The sequence below is a fragment of the Vespula vulgaris genome, chromosome 21 (assembly GCF_905475345.1).
Source record: "Vespula vulgaris chromosome 21, iyVesVulg1.1, whole genome shotgun sequence".
NCBI classification, from domain to species: Eukaryota; Metazoa; Arthropoda; class Insecta; order Hymenoptera; family Vespidae; genus Vespula; species Vespula vulgaris.
This window is the reverse complement of record NC_066606.1, coordinates 1266060-1281503: the sequence shown is the minus strand read 5'-3', so window position 1 is coordinate 1281503 and position 15444 is coordinate 1266060. Positions and strand designations below refer to the sequence as shown.

The 15444-nt window shown below is 39.7% G+C and overlaps 1 protein-coding gene across 4 annotated transcripts in view; it reads left to right on the top strand.

Annotated features, from left to right (window-relative positions):
• Nucleotides 1-15444, top strand: part of LOC127071354 (nuclear hormone receptor E75-like) — a 138651-nt gene that overhangs the window by 54376 nt on the left and 68831 nt on the right. The window contains exon 1 of one of the 4 annotated variants that reach the window (XM_051010534.1): nt 14911-15242. The exons of the other annotated variants lie outside the window; for them this stretch is intronic. Coding sequence (XP_050866491.1) covers nt 14930-15242 — 313 coding nt within the window. The 5' untranslated portion in view covers nt 14911-14929. Of the gene's footprint in view, nt 1-14910; nt 15243-15444 lie in introns of those variants that run through there. 4 annotated transcript variants of the gene reach the window in all.

Sequence of the window (15444 nt, the reverse complement as noted above, 5' to 3'; positions counted from 1 at the left end):
TAATACGAATCTACAAGACGATTATAATAAAAGTTATCGAAATATAAAAAAAAAAAAATCCACATTGATCGTCGATTCTAAAATAATTGAAAACTAAAAAAAAAGAAAAATTCTAATTAACAAAGAAGGATAAAATGGACGAAGGATATTCGATAATATTCACTTAAATATTATAAACGTATAATAGTATCGTCGTAAGTTTTACTAAGTAGATAATTCTACGTTCGTAATCACGGAGTACGTGTGTATATATCTATGTACCTATCTATCTCTCCATCTATGTATGTACGTATGTACGTACGTACGTACGTATGTATGTATGCGAAAGAATGGTCGATCTGTCTATTATAATAAATAATAGCGTAATTGAAGGTAATCGGTCGAAGAATGGATCGGAGTTTAACGAGAGTTCTCGCGAGTCGTGGTTGAGAAGTAAGTATCGTTCAAAGGAGGACGAGGTGGAGGAGGAGGAGGAGGAGGAGGAGGAGGAGGAGGTGAAGGGAGGTATAGTTACGTGGGGTGGTATGGCGTGGCGTGGCATGGTATGGCGTGGTGTGGTGTGGTGATAGCAATGGTGGGAGGAAAGGCTTAAAGAGAAGGGGAAAGCCTTCTGTCAGTGGAACAACGTACCGCCGTGAACTCTCAACGATTCTGTTCACCACGGAATCGCGTGTCACGCGCGTCAAGTGCAGCGATGCATTCATCGCCGCGCTGCATCGAATGTCCGCGAGCACCCTTGTCTTCTTATATTTGCCTATCGTGAAAATGATCTTGAAGATAGATATTCGATAGAATTTTATGCATATTTAATATTTATACTATATCTGTATCTATATTTATATATATATTTTTTTTATTAAGACTGTGGTGTACGATTACGATACGCATTCTTTCTATAGAATGATATCTTTAAATAAATATGATAGATCCTCGGATAAAAATTTTGCAATGTTTTATGTATATATATATGATATACGTGAAATACGTTCATACGTATACTCTATATCCGTTTTGCAACGATCGTAGATTAAGATCGACGGAATTGTTGCGAACTACTTTGTTCTAATTAACTACAATTTACAATCGAGATTACAAGGCAACAAGAAAACTCGTAGAAACTTCGATAATATGATATATTTCAGAGAGAGGAAGGGTTTTTTCTTTTTCCCCCTTTTTTCCCCTTTTTTACCGTTTTGCATTAGAACACGTTCTGCCAATGCACTTTTTCCTTTTCTTTTCTTTTCCTTCTCTCCTTCTGTCCTTCGAAGAATAAATTCCATAAGAGAACGTTTTGTTGCGAACTCTGGTAGATGTGTAAGAGAGACACGAGGGGAAGCATAAAAAAAAGAAAAGAAAAAAAAAGAGAAGAAAGAAAGAATCGACGGAATTCTCGGAGCATTAGTTGGCCGTCGTCGTGTTGCTTGCACGTGCCCTTGAGTCCTCGTATAGTTTTGCCGAAGAATACGACGCTTGTCGTCGCACGTTCGGTTTAGTTTCGTATTTCGTTTGTAATCTTAACGCGCGCATCTAGATTTTTTCAATGTGGCCGCAACGTCTTCGTCATCGGTAACGGATGCGGTGTGTTCGTAAATAGAGGGGAACGTGTGGTTACCGAGAGAACACGTTGTCTTCTTTTTTCTTTCTATTTTGTTTTCTTTTTCCAAGTATATTATTCCGTTCGAAATATCGATAAGTATTTACTAACCTTTGTCTTGTTTCGATAAAGGTCGTCCTTCCGAGAGAGGACGAATACGTAATGTATACGATCTTACAATTAGTCGTAGCAGGGACTTCGTCTTGTTCGGACGTAGAGGTAGAATACTTTTTCGTTTCAGGTAGATATAATTATTATTAATAATTTAAGATATTATATTTAGGTGTGTGCATGTGCGTATGCGTGTGCGTATGCGTGTGCGTATGCGTGCGCGTGTGCGTGTGCGTGTGCGTGTGCGTGTGCGTGTGCGTGCGCGTGTGCGTGTGCGTATGCGCGATATAAAATATTTTACATTTATAGAGATATAAAACGATCTTATAAAACTGCGATATCATTTTTAATTCGTTAATATTATTCTACGATAATAATTTTCATTATCTTCTTCAAAGTATAATACTCCGTTCTAATATCAATCGTTGGAAATATTGATAAGTATTTACTAACCTTTGTCTTCTTTTGATAAAGGTCGTCCTTTGGAGAAAGGATAACACGTAATGTATACGATCTTACAATTAGTCGTAGAAGGAACTTCGTCCTGTTTCGACATAATTATACTTTTTCGTTTCAGGTAGATATAATTATTATTAATAATTTAAGATATTATATTTAGGTGTGTGCATGTGCGTGTGCATGTGCGTTTGCGTGCATGTGTGTGTGCATGGTATAAAATATTTTACATTTATAAAGGTATAAGACGATCTTATAAAACTGCGGTATTTTTTTTTAATTCGTTAATATTATTCCACGATGATAGTTTTCACTCAAGATATAATACTCCGTTCTAATATCAATCGTCATCGAAAATTATCTTATTATTTTACTTTACTCTACGCTTTACAGATCATTATAAAAATTTACGATCTGCGAGGTACTAAGTATTATAAAGATTGCGTATTAAAATAATGGTTAGTATAGTAGCGATAGTAGAGGTACACAAAGGACTCTCGCTTTCATTTTCTATTATGTCGATTTAATCGATCGAAATACATAGAACGCGCACTATCGAAAAAGACACGAGTTGCTCGTAAAGCACCGCTAATAAATCAACTTTCCGTTTTCTTTGACCGTTCGTAGACTTAACAATAAGTGAAAGGAGAGAAGAGAAGAGAAGAGAAGAAAAGAGATAAACATTTAGCTTAGTTCGTTATTGTAGCGATGCGATGCGATGCGATCGATCAGCTGTTAAGTAGAAAGCGTTCGTTGTTGTCCAAGAACAAATAATAGCTTCGATACGATAGAGATTAGCTCTTAGTTAGTTTCTCTCTTTCTCTATTGATTATTTTTTAAGAAGAAGAAGAAGGAGAAAAAGGAGAAAGAAGAAGAAGAAGAAGAAGAAAGATCGACTAGCTACGATCGATAGATCACACACGTACGGAGGTTATTACGAGCGTCGATGGTCGCACCTTGCGACGTTCACTTTTGTTCGGCCTCGTAGCCTCGCTCGAATCGGAAAGTCGCGTTGAATTTATCACGGATTCCATAAACTCAGAACGATCGATCGATGAATCGATCGTTGGTTCGTTCGTTGGTTCGTTCGTTGGTTCGTTCGTTCGTTCGTTCGTTCGTTCGATCGTTCGCGTGCCTCTTTGAAAGTAGATTCGCGAGAAGTTTTACAACGCTGTGTATATGTAATGTGTATATATATATATAAAAGTATTGATTTTTTTTCTTTAGTAGAATACGACGCACGGAGATTGTTTGGGGAATAAATGGAACTGAAAGAAAAGAGTTATGTATTTTTTCATCGAAGAAGAAAAAGAAAAAGAAACTTTAATGTATGCATTTTGCAAGAAATCATAGAATCATGGAACAAGTATCCATTGAAAAAGAACGTATGCATATGCGCATGTATAAATATTCTTGCATATCTATTTCATTGGAACTTTTTTTTCTGTTTTGTTTTCCCTTTTTTAAAATTTATACGATGTTACAACAACTTAGATAATTGAATCCGTATTACGTGGCTAATCTAATGCGTTGGAAATTATTATCTACGTACGTTATGAGCTGTAACGTTAGAGTCTTAACGTTTCGAATATTCGAAGGCTAACAGAACGAAGGCAAAAGTAGACTCGTTCGTCGGGCAACGACACTTTGGGTAGTATAGTAGTCGAGACGATGACGATGACGACGACGACGACGACGACGACGACGACGACGACGTATAGCTTTAGCTGGCTCTGGTACTTTCTCGAAGCGTTTAACTCGTCCGCGCTTAGTTGGTATTCCTCATGCAGTAACGCAGGTCAGTGTAGCTGGCTCCTACGCAGATGCACCCACATATGAGTCGAGTCGAATCGAGTCGAGTCGAATAGAGTCGAATTGAGTCGAGTCGAGTCAGGTCGACTCATATACTTACAAAGAGGAGAGCCGAGCCTCTCCGCCGTCGTGTCGTTGTCCGTAATCTCGTTGCGTGCGTAACCGGAGATAAAAATGAATCTAAAAGAGTCAGGCGGTGCGTTGCACTCGTGCATACGCGTGTGTACGCGTACGTGTGAGTAATGTGTGTGTGTGTGTGTGCGTGTACGTGCACCGCAGCACTCACGCACGCGCTCATTCGCACACACGTATACTTCGATATACTCGAAATAACTCGGCTTTGAACGATTTATTATCGAGCGACCTATGAAATTATTTTCTTGCCGTATCGAATCAACGATTTCTATCAACTGTCTGTGTTAATCCCTTTCGAGACAAGGCGAACGTCTCTCTCTCTCTCTCTCTCTCTCTCTCTTTCTCTCTCTTTCTCTCTCTCTCTTTCTCTTTCTCGAATCTTGGTAATATAAAGGAGGATATAGCGGTAGAAAGAGAGGAGGATAGAAGGTCGCGTTCGAACGACATATACCGTATTCCAAGGTTGAAACATTCCTAATTCTTGGCAGAGCACTAATTCACCTTGTCGTTTCTTTTTTTTTTCCTTATGATTCTTTCTTTCCGAAATTCTCCTCGAATCTGAAGGTAACGTAGATCGTTCCCTTTCTTTCTATCTTTTTTCTTTCTCTCCTTTTTTTCTTTCCTTTCCTTTCCTTTCCTTTCCTTTCCTTCCTTCCTTTTTTCTCTCTTTTCTTTTCTGGCTCTCGTGAACTTCTCTCGTTGAAAGAACGATATTGCCTAATGTTCTGGATGAAGATTTAGCCATCTCTACCCTTCTCTCTTTCCCCGTCTTCTCCTTAGCTTCTGACGTCAGAATTCTGCCCTACTTTGGAGAAACTTCAACACCTCCGAGAACAGTGTCGCTGTTTGCGTGATTGTAAAATCTTTCCAGGGACGATACATTTGCAAGGATTGTTAACAGTTCGATGAAGAAGAAAGAGATAAGCCCGGAGAGAGAAAGAAACATAGAGAGGAGACAAAGAGAGAGAGAGAGAGATAGACAGACAGACAAAGAGAAAGATAGAGAATATAGCAATTCATCTTCGAACTTTGATCGAGCATCGATTTCGATTTATTTCTCAGTTTTGGCCAACATGTACTACATGATGAGAGAGAATGATATAGATAGACAGGGAGTGAGAGATAGAGAGAGAGAGAGAGAGAGAGAGAGAGAGACAGAAAGAGAAAGAGGGTGGGGACGAAGAGTATGAACGAAGGGTCAAAGTGGTGGACCGAATTTACCTGGTGCGCATGGTTAAGCTCTGTGACGAAGCTGAGTAACATTGCCTATGCGATTTCGATGGAAGCGAGGCCGCTTGCCCCAGTGAGAGGACGTTAACCCGAAAGCTCGGTTACGAGGGAAGCCGAAGTCGACCGAAGTCGCATGATAAAGAGTGGGGGATGAAGCTTCGCTAGTAGTAGAGTTACTAATGGCAAGGGGGAGGGAAGAAGGGGCTTGACTTGCTGACGTATCGAGAATTCTTTTTCCTCGTATGATGATATTTGCGTTCTGTTATTTTCGATTACCGATTTGTTTTTAGATTTTTCGTCGATTCTATGTAATCTTTTTACTTCTTTATTTTTTATCACGTTTCTTTTTATCTTTCTTTCCCCTGCCACGTTTATAAGGTAGATACTAATTAGTTTTATGAGCACTCGTAATTTTCTACTCGCAATCGGCTATTTATATAGCTCCTGGATTAATATAGAGTTGGATAATTATTGTTCCTTTTTTCTTTTCTCTCTCTCTTTTTTTTTTCTTTTTTTTTTCAACCAAAGCCAAACGCCAATACAAATATAAAATGTGTGTTATATAGCACGAGGAGCCCTTAAATATTCCACCGTGTTCGTTCGTTTAGCCCCCGCCAAGTTCGACCTCGACCAGCAAGAGAGAGAGAGGACGTTGCACTTTGACCGTATCTAATATAAGATACCGTGCGCTCAGCCAGCACCGAGCTCCGCGCTCTAAACTAACGAGAAATATCATCTTGCACGATCGTGAACGAGATGTAAAAAAAAATACATCTTGTTCACGATCGGATTTAAGAGAGAAAAAAAAAGGAAAGTCTTCGTACGATCGTATCCATTACGTTTTAAAATAACACGTCGATGAGTGTAATTAACACATTAACGTCTATTAATAATTCAATCGTTTGCGAAAAATCATTTCTTCAAGCGCAATTTTTTTTCTTTCTTTCTTTCACTTTTTTTTGAATATCTTGAAACATTCTGAATAATTATCGAAATATGTATTCGAATATGTCTATTCGTAAGACGGAGTTACATGACTCACCTTGCGTATTCGGTTCTTACGAAGCCCCTTAAAAATGAAAAGAAAAGACAGTTCAAGGAAGGCAACGATACATGACGATTTGACAAATATATATATATATATATATATATATATATATATATATATTATGCAAACGATTAGCGCCAGCCAGCGAGGTCACTGCTGCATAGCTTTTCGATTTATACGAGTATCTACGACTGTAACAAACATCGTAAATTAAATAAAGTTAGACAGAGAGAGAAAGAGAGAGTATATAACACGTCGAAAGAAAATTTTTCAATAGATATTTTTCTTAAATCTTTTCAACGGAAATTGAGAAAAGTAAAACATAAAAATTGTTTTAACCGTATAAATGGCATATCATTTATCAAAGGAATCTTTTTCACGATAGGGTCAACCGGAAAAAGTGACTTGTTGCTCCAAAGGATTGAAAGATGTAGAGAGAAAAAGATGCTGGTACAGACGACTAGTATATACGTCTATATACATACATACATACATATATATATACATGTATGTATGTATGTATGTATGTACGTATGTATAATCGCTCACCGATAGCCGGTGTATAGGGAATGTAGGTAACCGGGTCTTGTCCCTCTTTCGCAATGCTGTTATATAGGAGTAGGCTGTTGGTGGCTGAGGTAGGTTGACTGGAACGATAAAGTCAGGAAAGTCTCTCTCTTTCTCTCTCTTTCTGTCTTTCTCTACTCTATATCCAAAGTTGGAAAGGAGGTGAGAGATGTGAACGAGTTATACCAGGAATGATTTCAAAAAAAGAAAGAAAGAGAAAGAGAACTAGTACTTTCCGATTATCAATACTTTTATCTATACTTTTAAAATTTCCAACGAGTATTTTATTCGCGTATTCAAGTACAAATTTACATATTACATTTCGTTAGCCAATGCTTTAATACGTTTTACGTGTGTGTGAAGCGTGTATCGATTAACTTCGTTCATTTGAAAAGGAAGAAGAAAGTATTGAATTGCGTGATTACTTATCGAATATTGTGCAATCGGTTAGATGGAATCTGTTGAAAAAAAAGGATCGCCTGGATCGAATGAAAATGTTGAGAAGAGGAAAAAAGAATAAAAAAGAGAGAGAGAGAAATAAAAAAAAGAAAACGAAGCGATCTCTAATTAGTCACAGTGGATGGTTTCTTTTGTCTAGGACGTTCGTGATAGTTTTAAAGTCGTCGAAGCTAGGCGGCGTCATCTCGGCGGTAGGTTGTTAGAGCAACGAACGAACGAACGAACGAACGAACGAACGAACGGTCGCGCAAAGATATCGATGGATTTTCGATCGGTCAGGAAAGTATGCCAACGGTAGCGGGTCATCTAACGCTACTTAACGCGCGCCGATGCGCTCGAATGCGTTTGGAATGTGAACTCGTAACGAGAGGACAATGCTTCGTCGATGCACGTGGCTTACACGCACTATTCTATCTCTATAAATGCAGTGTCACCGGTGCAACGTTTTCATCTCGATAATTTCTCGAATAAATAAATCAAACCTAACGAACGCGCGCGCACCTTATGCTTTGTCGGCGATTAAAAGGAAACCGTAGCGGAGCTCTTTTTGTCGTTAGTTCATTCATGTGTAACGTATTTACATATGTACATATATATATCGTATATTTCATTCGAATGTAAAGATAAAACTCGGTAGATTATATATCCATAAAAGATCGATAAGTAGAATGTATCTAATAACGATACTCTCGTACAAACGCGAATTACGCGCTACGAAAATATAATTCCAAGTATGGAAAAATGAACGGGACTAATCGTAATGGATGAATAATTCTATTATTCGATTATTCGACTTTTACAATTCGTCTTTATTGCCAAACAAACGGTTATCCCGGAAAAGTTACTACACCCGAGTTGCCGAAGCGAATCCGAATAGAGGTTGGTTGAGAGTCGCGCTGACCAACGTGCATTCCGCACTTTGGCTACGCTCTTGAGCAATCGCATTTGATTGCCTTTGGACACTTTTCTCTCTTACCTCGTCTCCCCTCGTCTTCGTTCTCCACGCTCGTTGAAAGATGAGAGATTTCGTTAGACGTCCTTCTTCTTCGTATTCTTCTCATTCTCGTCTCACCCGATCTTTCTCTTTTAAACGGGTTAATCGATCGAACGATCGAACGATAAAAATTATCATACCGTTTCATTTCCTTTCCCCCCTCCACCTTGGTTCTCAATTAATTATATATCCAAGCTCGTATAATATAAAATCTAATTGGAAATAAATAAAATCATAATTGATATTATAAATGAAATATATATTTATTAGTCCGTATCTCGAACTAACGTTCGTTGAAAGATTCGAACGAGTCGTTAATATTATAAATATACGCGAACGTTATAGCGACTAGTTGAAAGAACGATGTAGCGTTATCCTTGTAACGATTAATCCTATCTTATGATCGTGGGTCGAACGAATAATAAATATCGTCGTTATAATAAATATCAAGTATTTTTTTTTTTTCTTTCTTTTTTCCTCCTTTTATTTCTTTTTCTCGTCAAAGATCGGCCCGATTTCTCTTCTCTCTTCGGTGGGATATCATCGTAGGCCGATATCTGATATTTAAATATTCAGCGTTACGTTCTCTAAGCAAAGCTCTCTTTCTCTCTCTCTCTCTCTCTCTCTGTATTTTTTTGTCTCTCTCTCACACATAAGGAAGTCGCATTAAAGTCGTCATCGATGACGCAACAAGAGAGATGCCGGGTGAAAGCAAACCGAAAGCGCGGAAACGGAGGCGTCGTCGTAACTCTGCGTTGCCGCACGGTAGTGTCTATTACGTTAGAGCAAGACTGGCTAGACTATGCGAGACGGTTGTTACGTTAGCGCGAATTGTTCCCTACGACACGGTAGTCAGATAAAGTTCTTACACCGGGTACGACAACACCGGGTACGAGCACGTTTTCACTCTCTTTACAACCACTCGACCAACCCAATCGATATTTATCGATCGATCGATCCATCGTATTTACGACTTTACCCCCGGAATTTTATCGTCTAGCCAAACGGAACCTAATCCGAGCCACTTCTATGCCACGGATCTATTACTTTTCCATTCTTTAGAATAATAAGACGACAGGGAGAAATTTCACATTGGATTTTCAACTGGATACATAGTGCCGGAGTTTTTATTCTTTGCTTTCGTCCTTCTCGTCGATATAAATCTTTATTAAAGAACTAGGAGAGTCGATTCTTGTGCTTTAAAAAGACCAAAAGAAAAATTAACCACCCACACAGATTTTTGTTTAAACGCAATGAGATAACGACCGCTCTCATACCACGTGGTAATATAATTGTTTGATATCAATAATTTTTTATACGTAAGAAATTTATGAAAGAGAAACTTTAAAGCGAATAAGATTTCGAAAGAGAGAGAGAGAGAGAGAGAGAGAGAGAGAGAGAGAGGAGGGAGGAGAGGAAAGAATTTTATTACATTCCGATGGAAGGCCTACATGCATCTCAAGACAATGGTCGTACCAGGGATACGGGAGTAGTCTGAATAGATAGATACGTTCGTATCTATGGCTTAACATACCTACGTATACACACGCGTATATATACGTCTATGAGCTCCCGGAGTTTTGCGTGGGACTTTGTCCTTTTCCTCGCGTTGCTGCAATGCGTTCTAATAGTTTCTTCTTCTTTTTATTTTCTTTTCTCCCTCCTCCTTTTTTTTTTATTTCAAAACAACTCGTTGATAGTACCCTACATACGTACGTATATATACTCGTTGAGAATCCTCTCTTCGAATTGATTCATCGAACGATCGATCGATCGATCGATCGATTGTCGTTCGATCGATCGAAGAAAAACATAAACGAATTTCTCGATGATCGCTTTTTATTAATACGTTACGCTTTATTTACGACGAAACGAGGAAACGATCAGTGGTGTATTGAGAAACGATTCGTGTTACATAAGTTAAGCAACGAGAGTACAAACGAGGAAACGAGGAATTATTTGCCAGGAAAACGAATTGAATCAAATTAAGAAATTTTGTTGGCGCAAGTGAAATTTTTTTGTCTTTCCATTTTGTTGAAAATGACGACGAACTAAGGTCATTCGCCGGTGCACGCTTATATATTAATGTTATACGCACTTATATAAATACGTACGTACGTACAAACGTGCATTCGTGCATACGTGCATAGATACATATATACATATATATATATATATATATCTATCAACGTGCATACGAAAGTGAGGTCGGCTTGTGGACTGTAAAATACCTGGAACTCGTATACACGTAGCCCACTGGCACAGATTCGCACGGTACGCGAAGATTTTGCAACGTGAAACGACCCTCGTTAATCGCTGACGCGGCCACGATGCGCGGCAACCGACAACGCGTTCTTGCGCTTGTGTTTGTGCTTAAATGCATATGTGCAAGAAAGAGAGAAAGAGAGAGAGAGAGAGAGAGAGAGGAGAAACCTTCGCGAAAACCGTGAACCCAATTTGCTCCAATTTAATGGGCACCGTTAGCCAGCCACGATCGACAATTGTTGGCCTTCCTAGTCGATTATCACAAACGAATTAATTTTTTTCCTATTGCTTTCTTCGTCTTTTGTTTGCTCGACTTTATTCTGTCTCTTTTTTTCTCTCTCCCCCTCTCTGTTTTTTTTTGGTTTTTTAATTGTCTATTTTTTTTCGTTAAAAAACGCGCGATATATAAATAATACACTTCGTAGTTGAAAACTCGTCGATGTCGTCGTTACGATTGTATTATATTTTAATCTCAAGGATCCGGTTATTACCACGATTATCTATCTATACATATATTTTTATTCGGAATCCAATGAATTTCACAACGACCGCGACAATCTTCATTTGAAAACATTTAATCATTATTTATAGACGTTATATTCTCGGTCGTTAAGTTCGAGAGAGAAGGAAAAAAAATAAAAGGAGAAAAAAGAAGAAGAAATAAAAAATATTTGGACGTTTCGTTCCTTACGAAATATCTGCCGCGTGCTTACTTACATCAACAAGGTCTTCTTTTTTCACTTTTTTTTTTTTTCATTTTTTTTTTCTTTTTAACGATGGCCTTCACCGCGAAGCTAAATGAGGAATCATCGTTTCTCGCTCTTACGTGTATGACTTTAACGGTAAGACTTTAAGAACCCCTTTAGTTAGGTGTGGGTCGTCGCGTCAACGTTAAGAATTGAAAGAGACGTTCGTTATTCGAACGAGACGAATGATTTACGAGCTCGTCACAGTGGGCAAGGGAGGTCGTCTCATCTTGGAAATTTATGTTCATCGCATAAAGAGATTCGCGAAAACCGCATAGCCATAAAATTTGGCCGCAGATCCTCCACCCCTATCCCCACCCACCACCCCCCAAGCCTAGCCCCCGTAACCATTCGACTACTGTCGCCGCTCGTAAATCGCGTACTCGACGTGGTTGTCTTCGTAGACAGTTAAACGCGTTAGGTGGAAATGAGGAGGAGTAAAGTAGAGTAGTAGGGTAGATAGGTAAGTACGGAAAATTTCGCGGGGCCAAATAAATTTTGCTATTTTCTTCGTGGAACGACAAAAAGTATCCAATTTCATCGAGATTAAATATAAAACTGAAACCTCTAGTAAAATAATTTCAAATAATAGTGATAATGATAATAATAATGATGATGATGATGATGATGATGATGATGATGATGATGATGATGATGATGATGATGATGATGATGATGATAAGAAGTTATTGATCAACGTTCTATTCGGAACTGTACATTTTCTCGATACTCCGAGATAATCGTATAAAAAGTCATCGATAATTTTTTAAGGGTAAAGAAAGAAAATTCTTATCGAGTTAATTAGACGAGGATTAATGGAATCGTTGAAAGTTTCGAAGAAAAAAGTAAATATCGTAGTGGAAGAAGAGATGGTTTAAGGAGAGGGCGCTAGAGAACTTTGTCTCCCGTTAGACGTCCCTGGCCGTTGATACCACGTGACATACGATGTACGTCGACTCGATGTTGAGGCAGGTCAGGGGAGAGATGCTTAGAGAGCGTGTTAGATTACGTTAGGTCCAACCGTTAACAAGCGGTGCTAGCCAGCTAGCTAGCTACGACCGGTTAACGTAGCACGGTAGCACTACGTTCTGTCTCTCTCTCTCTCTCTCTCTCTCTCTTTCTTTCTCTTTATCCCATTCTAGTATACCCTCCACTTTTGGAATTTCAAGTCTTTCTCTCTCTCTCTCTCTCTCTCTCTCTCTCGTTCTCTGGTTCTCTCACCTGGGCCGAGGCTATTTTTCGTCGACGTAAACCACGTTACCACGTGCGGTGCCGAGCGTAGGTGTAAAATGCGACGAGAGGAGCGCGTTTGAACGGCTTTCACTCTTCGAGTGTTGGTGAGTCAACGATGAAACACACTGTATTCTGTGATTGTGTATCACGCTAGACAGTGTCGTATTCACGCGAGTATCGTCGCCTCTGCTCATTTCCATACCTTTGAATATTCTTTTTCGATATATTTTTCTATTCTTTTTTTCCATACGAATTTTATTCTTTTTTTCTTTTTTCTTTCTTTCTTCTTGTTAGTTTAGATTATTGAACGTTTATGGATTAAAAAAAAAAAAAAAAATGAAAGAAAAAAGAAAAATATATTCACGCGATATATCGACGAAATTTATGGCGATGAATTAGAAAAATATAGAAATCGATCTAATCGATCTTTTCTCTCTCGAATCGTTCTTTTTTTCTCGAATCGCTTTTCTTTCTCGCGGCGATGAAACGATAACAACAATGCGACGTTGTTGTTTCGTTAGAATAGAAGCCACTCGCAAAGAGGATGCGAATAAGCGTAATAAAGGCCAAGCCGTCCGTCGTACGGCTCTGGTACACCACGTCGACGAAAATCCTTGATCCTAATGACGGGTCAACCGTGCCAATTGGCCATAGGAACGGAACGGAACGGTTCTCTTCTCCGGGGACGCGCACGATCTAACCGCGGATCTTCCCGCGCTACGGATCTCAACTCGTCTCTTCTCGTACCTTCCTTCTTTTTTTCACCTTCGATATATATATATATATATATATATATATATATATATATACCTCGTAAGATTCTTCGTTATCAAAAGAAAAGACTTCAATGATCGAAATATAATAATTCCGCGACTACGTCATTTCCCATCGAGAATAATAATAAAAGAAAATTAACAAGGACGATAGAAGCGACGATACAAGTATTAAAAGAAAAAAAGAAACTATTTTTTAAATCAGTCACTGCATCAATGATACTCTCAATATTATACTACATAATCTACGTTATCACTTTTCCTATTTATTTATTTATTTACTTATTTATTATTAATCGAGTTTATCTAATAAACCGTGATATTCCTCTTTCTCTCCTTCTCTTTCATGCTTCTTCCAAAGATTTTTTTTAACAAAGATATATATAGCTTTATATCGAATCGGGGAAAAGTAAAAGGAACGGGGCGTTTTGACCAGAGAGTTACGCGCCTGACTGTTACATTCGCGCAGGCGCTACGGTGCCGCGGTATACCACGCCGCGAGAAACTCACTCGCGCACCGCGTCGCACGGCACACACACGAGAGACCGATTGAACCGCAGAGAGCGAGCGAGCGAGCGAGCGAGCGAGCGAGCTATCTAGCTGGCGCGAGGCTCACACGCAGCTACCGACGCGCGCGACGGCCACGCGGTGCGCGTTTATACAAATCTCTCGAGACCAATCGGCAACATTTTTTTATTTATCTATTTTCATTTCTCTTTCTTTCTCTCTCTCTCTCTCTCTCTCACTCTCTCTCTCTCTGTCTCTCTGTCTCTGTCTCTCTGTTTGTCCGTCTGTCTAAACTCGCCTAACATATCGCGGTGATATCTCACCAAAAGACCAATCCTTAGCCCGCTCATTTGCTCTCACTCATTCACCGTCGCACTTCACTTGTCGTTTTTCTTCTCGTCGTCGTCGTCGGAAAATAATCAATCGATCAGAAAAGTGAACGAAATCTTTCGTCGTGTTGGATCATCAAGAGTGCCGAAGACGAGTAAAAAGAAGAAGAGGAAGAGAAGAGGAAGAATAAGAAGAAGAAGAAGAAGAAGGAGGAGGAGGAGGAGGAGGAGCGGAAGGAGAGGTGAAGCGATTTACGCTACGAGTTGTACGTTTTGAATTGACGAAGGAGGATTAGGGGAGGAAGAGGAGGTGGAGCAGAAAGAGGAGGAGGAAGAAGAGGAAGAAGAGGAGGAGGAGGAGGAGGAGGAGAAACGCGTCGCGACCCACGCGACTCGACGAACCGTGACAGCGCTCCCGCGTGGCATGTTAACGCGTCGCCGTCGCGGCTTGTTTACGTTCCGCAAGCGGACGATAGCAAAAAAGAAGAAAGAGGAGGAGGAGGAGGAAGAAGGGCACGCGTTCGATTCGAATAAATAATTATTTCCGATTGGCGATTCGTTTAAAACAAGTCAAAAATAATATAAGAGGAAGAAGGATTTTGAGAAGAAGAAGAGAAAGAAGATAAAGAAGAAGAGGAAGAGAGTTTGGAAAGGGTGCGAGAGGGCCGCGATGACCGTGCAGAAGTTCAAGCCTCGCGGCAGTAGCGCGGCCGAGGATCAACGACCCTCGGGTGACATTCTTCTCTCAGCGTCGAACGAACCTTTGGATAATGACAAGGAGCAACGTCAAGCTCTCCTGACGTCACCTGCGACGAATGCACCGACTATGAAAAGTAATACATGCTGTCGTTCGAGCCAAACGCAGCCGATCGAAGAACAAGATCAACAACAGCTACTGCAGCAGCAGCTACAATTTCAACAAGATCAACAACAGCAACAACGTCAGGACAGCAGCGAGAATCTCCTAGGACGAGTATTGGCCGGTAAGCCATTTCGAGTTATCATAAGTTGGTTTATCTCCTGCTAGTACACGATATCCTATTACCACTGCTACGTACTTCTACTACGAAAGCGAGAGTGATCGGAAACGTTATAGCTCGGGCCATCGGTTTAACGTTGCGTACGTTAGCTCGAACGTTGGTATTAACCAGTAGTAACAGCCTCGTAAAATCCGTTCGCGTTGTA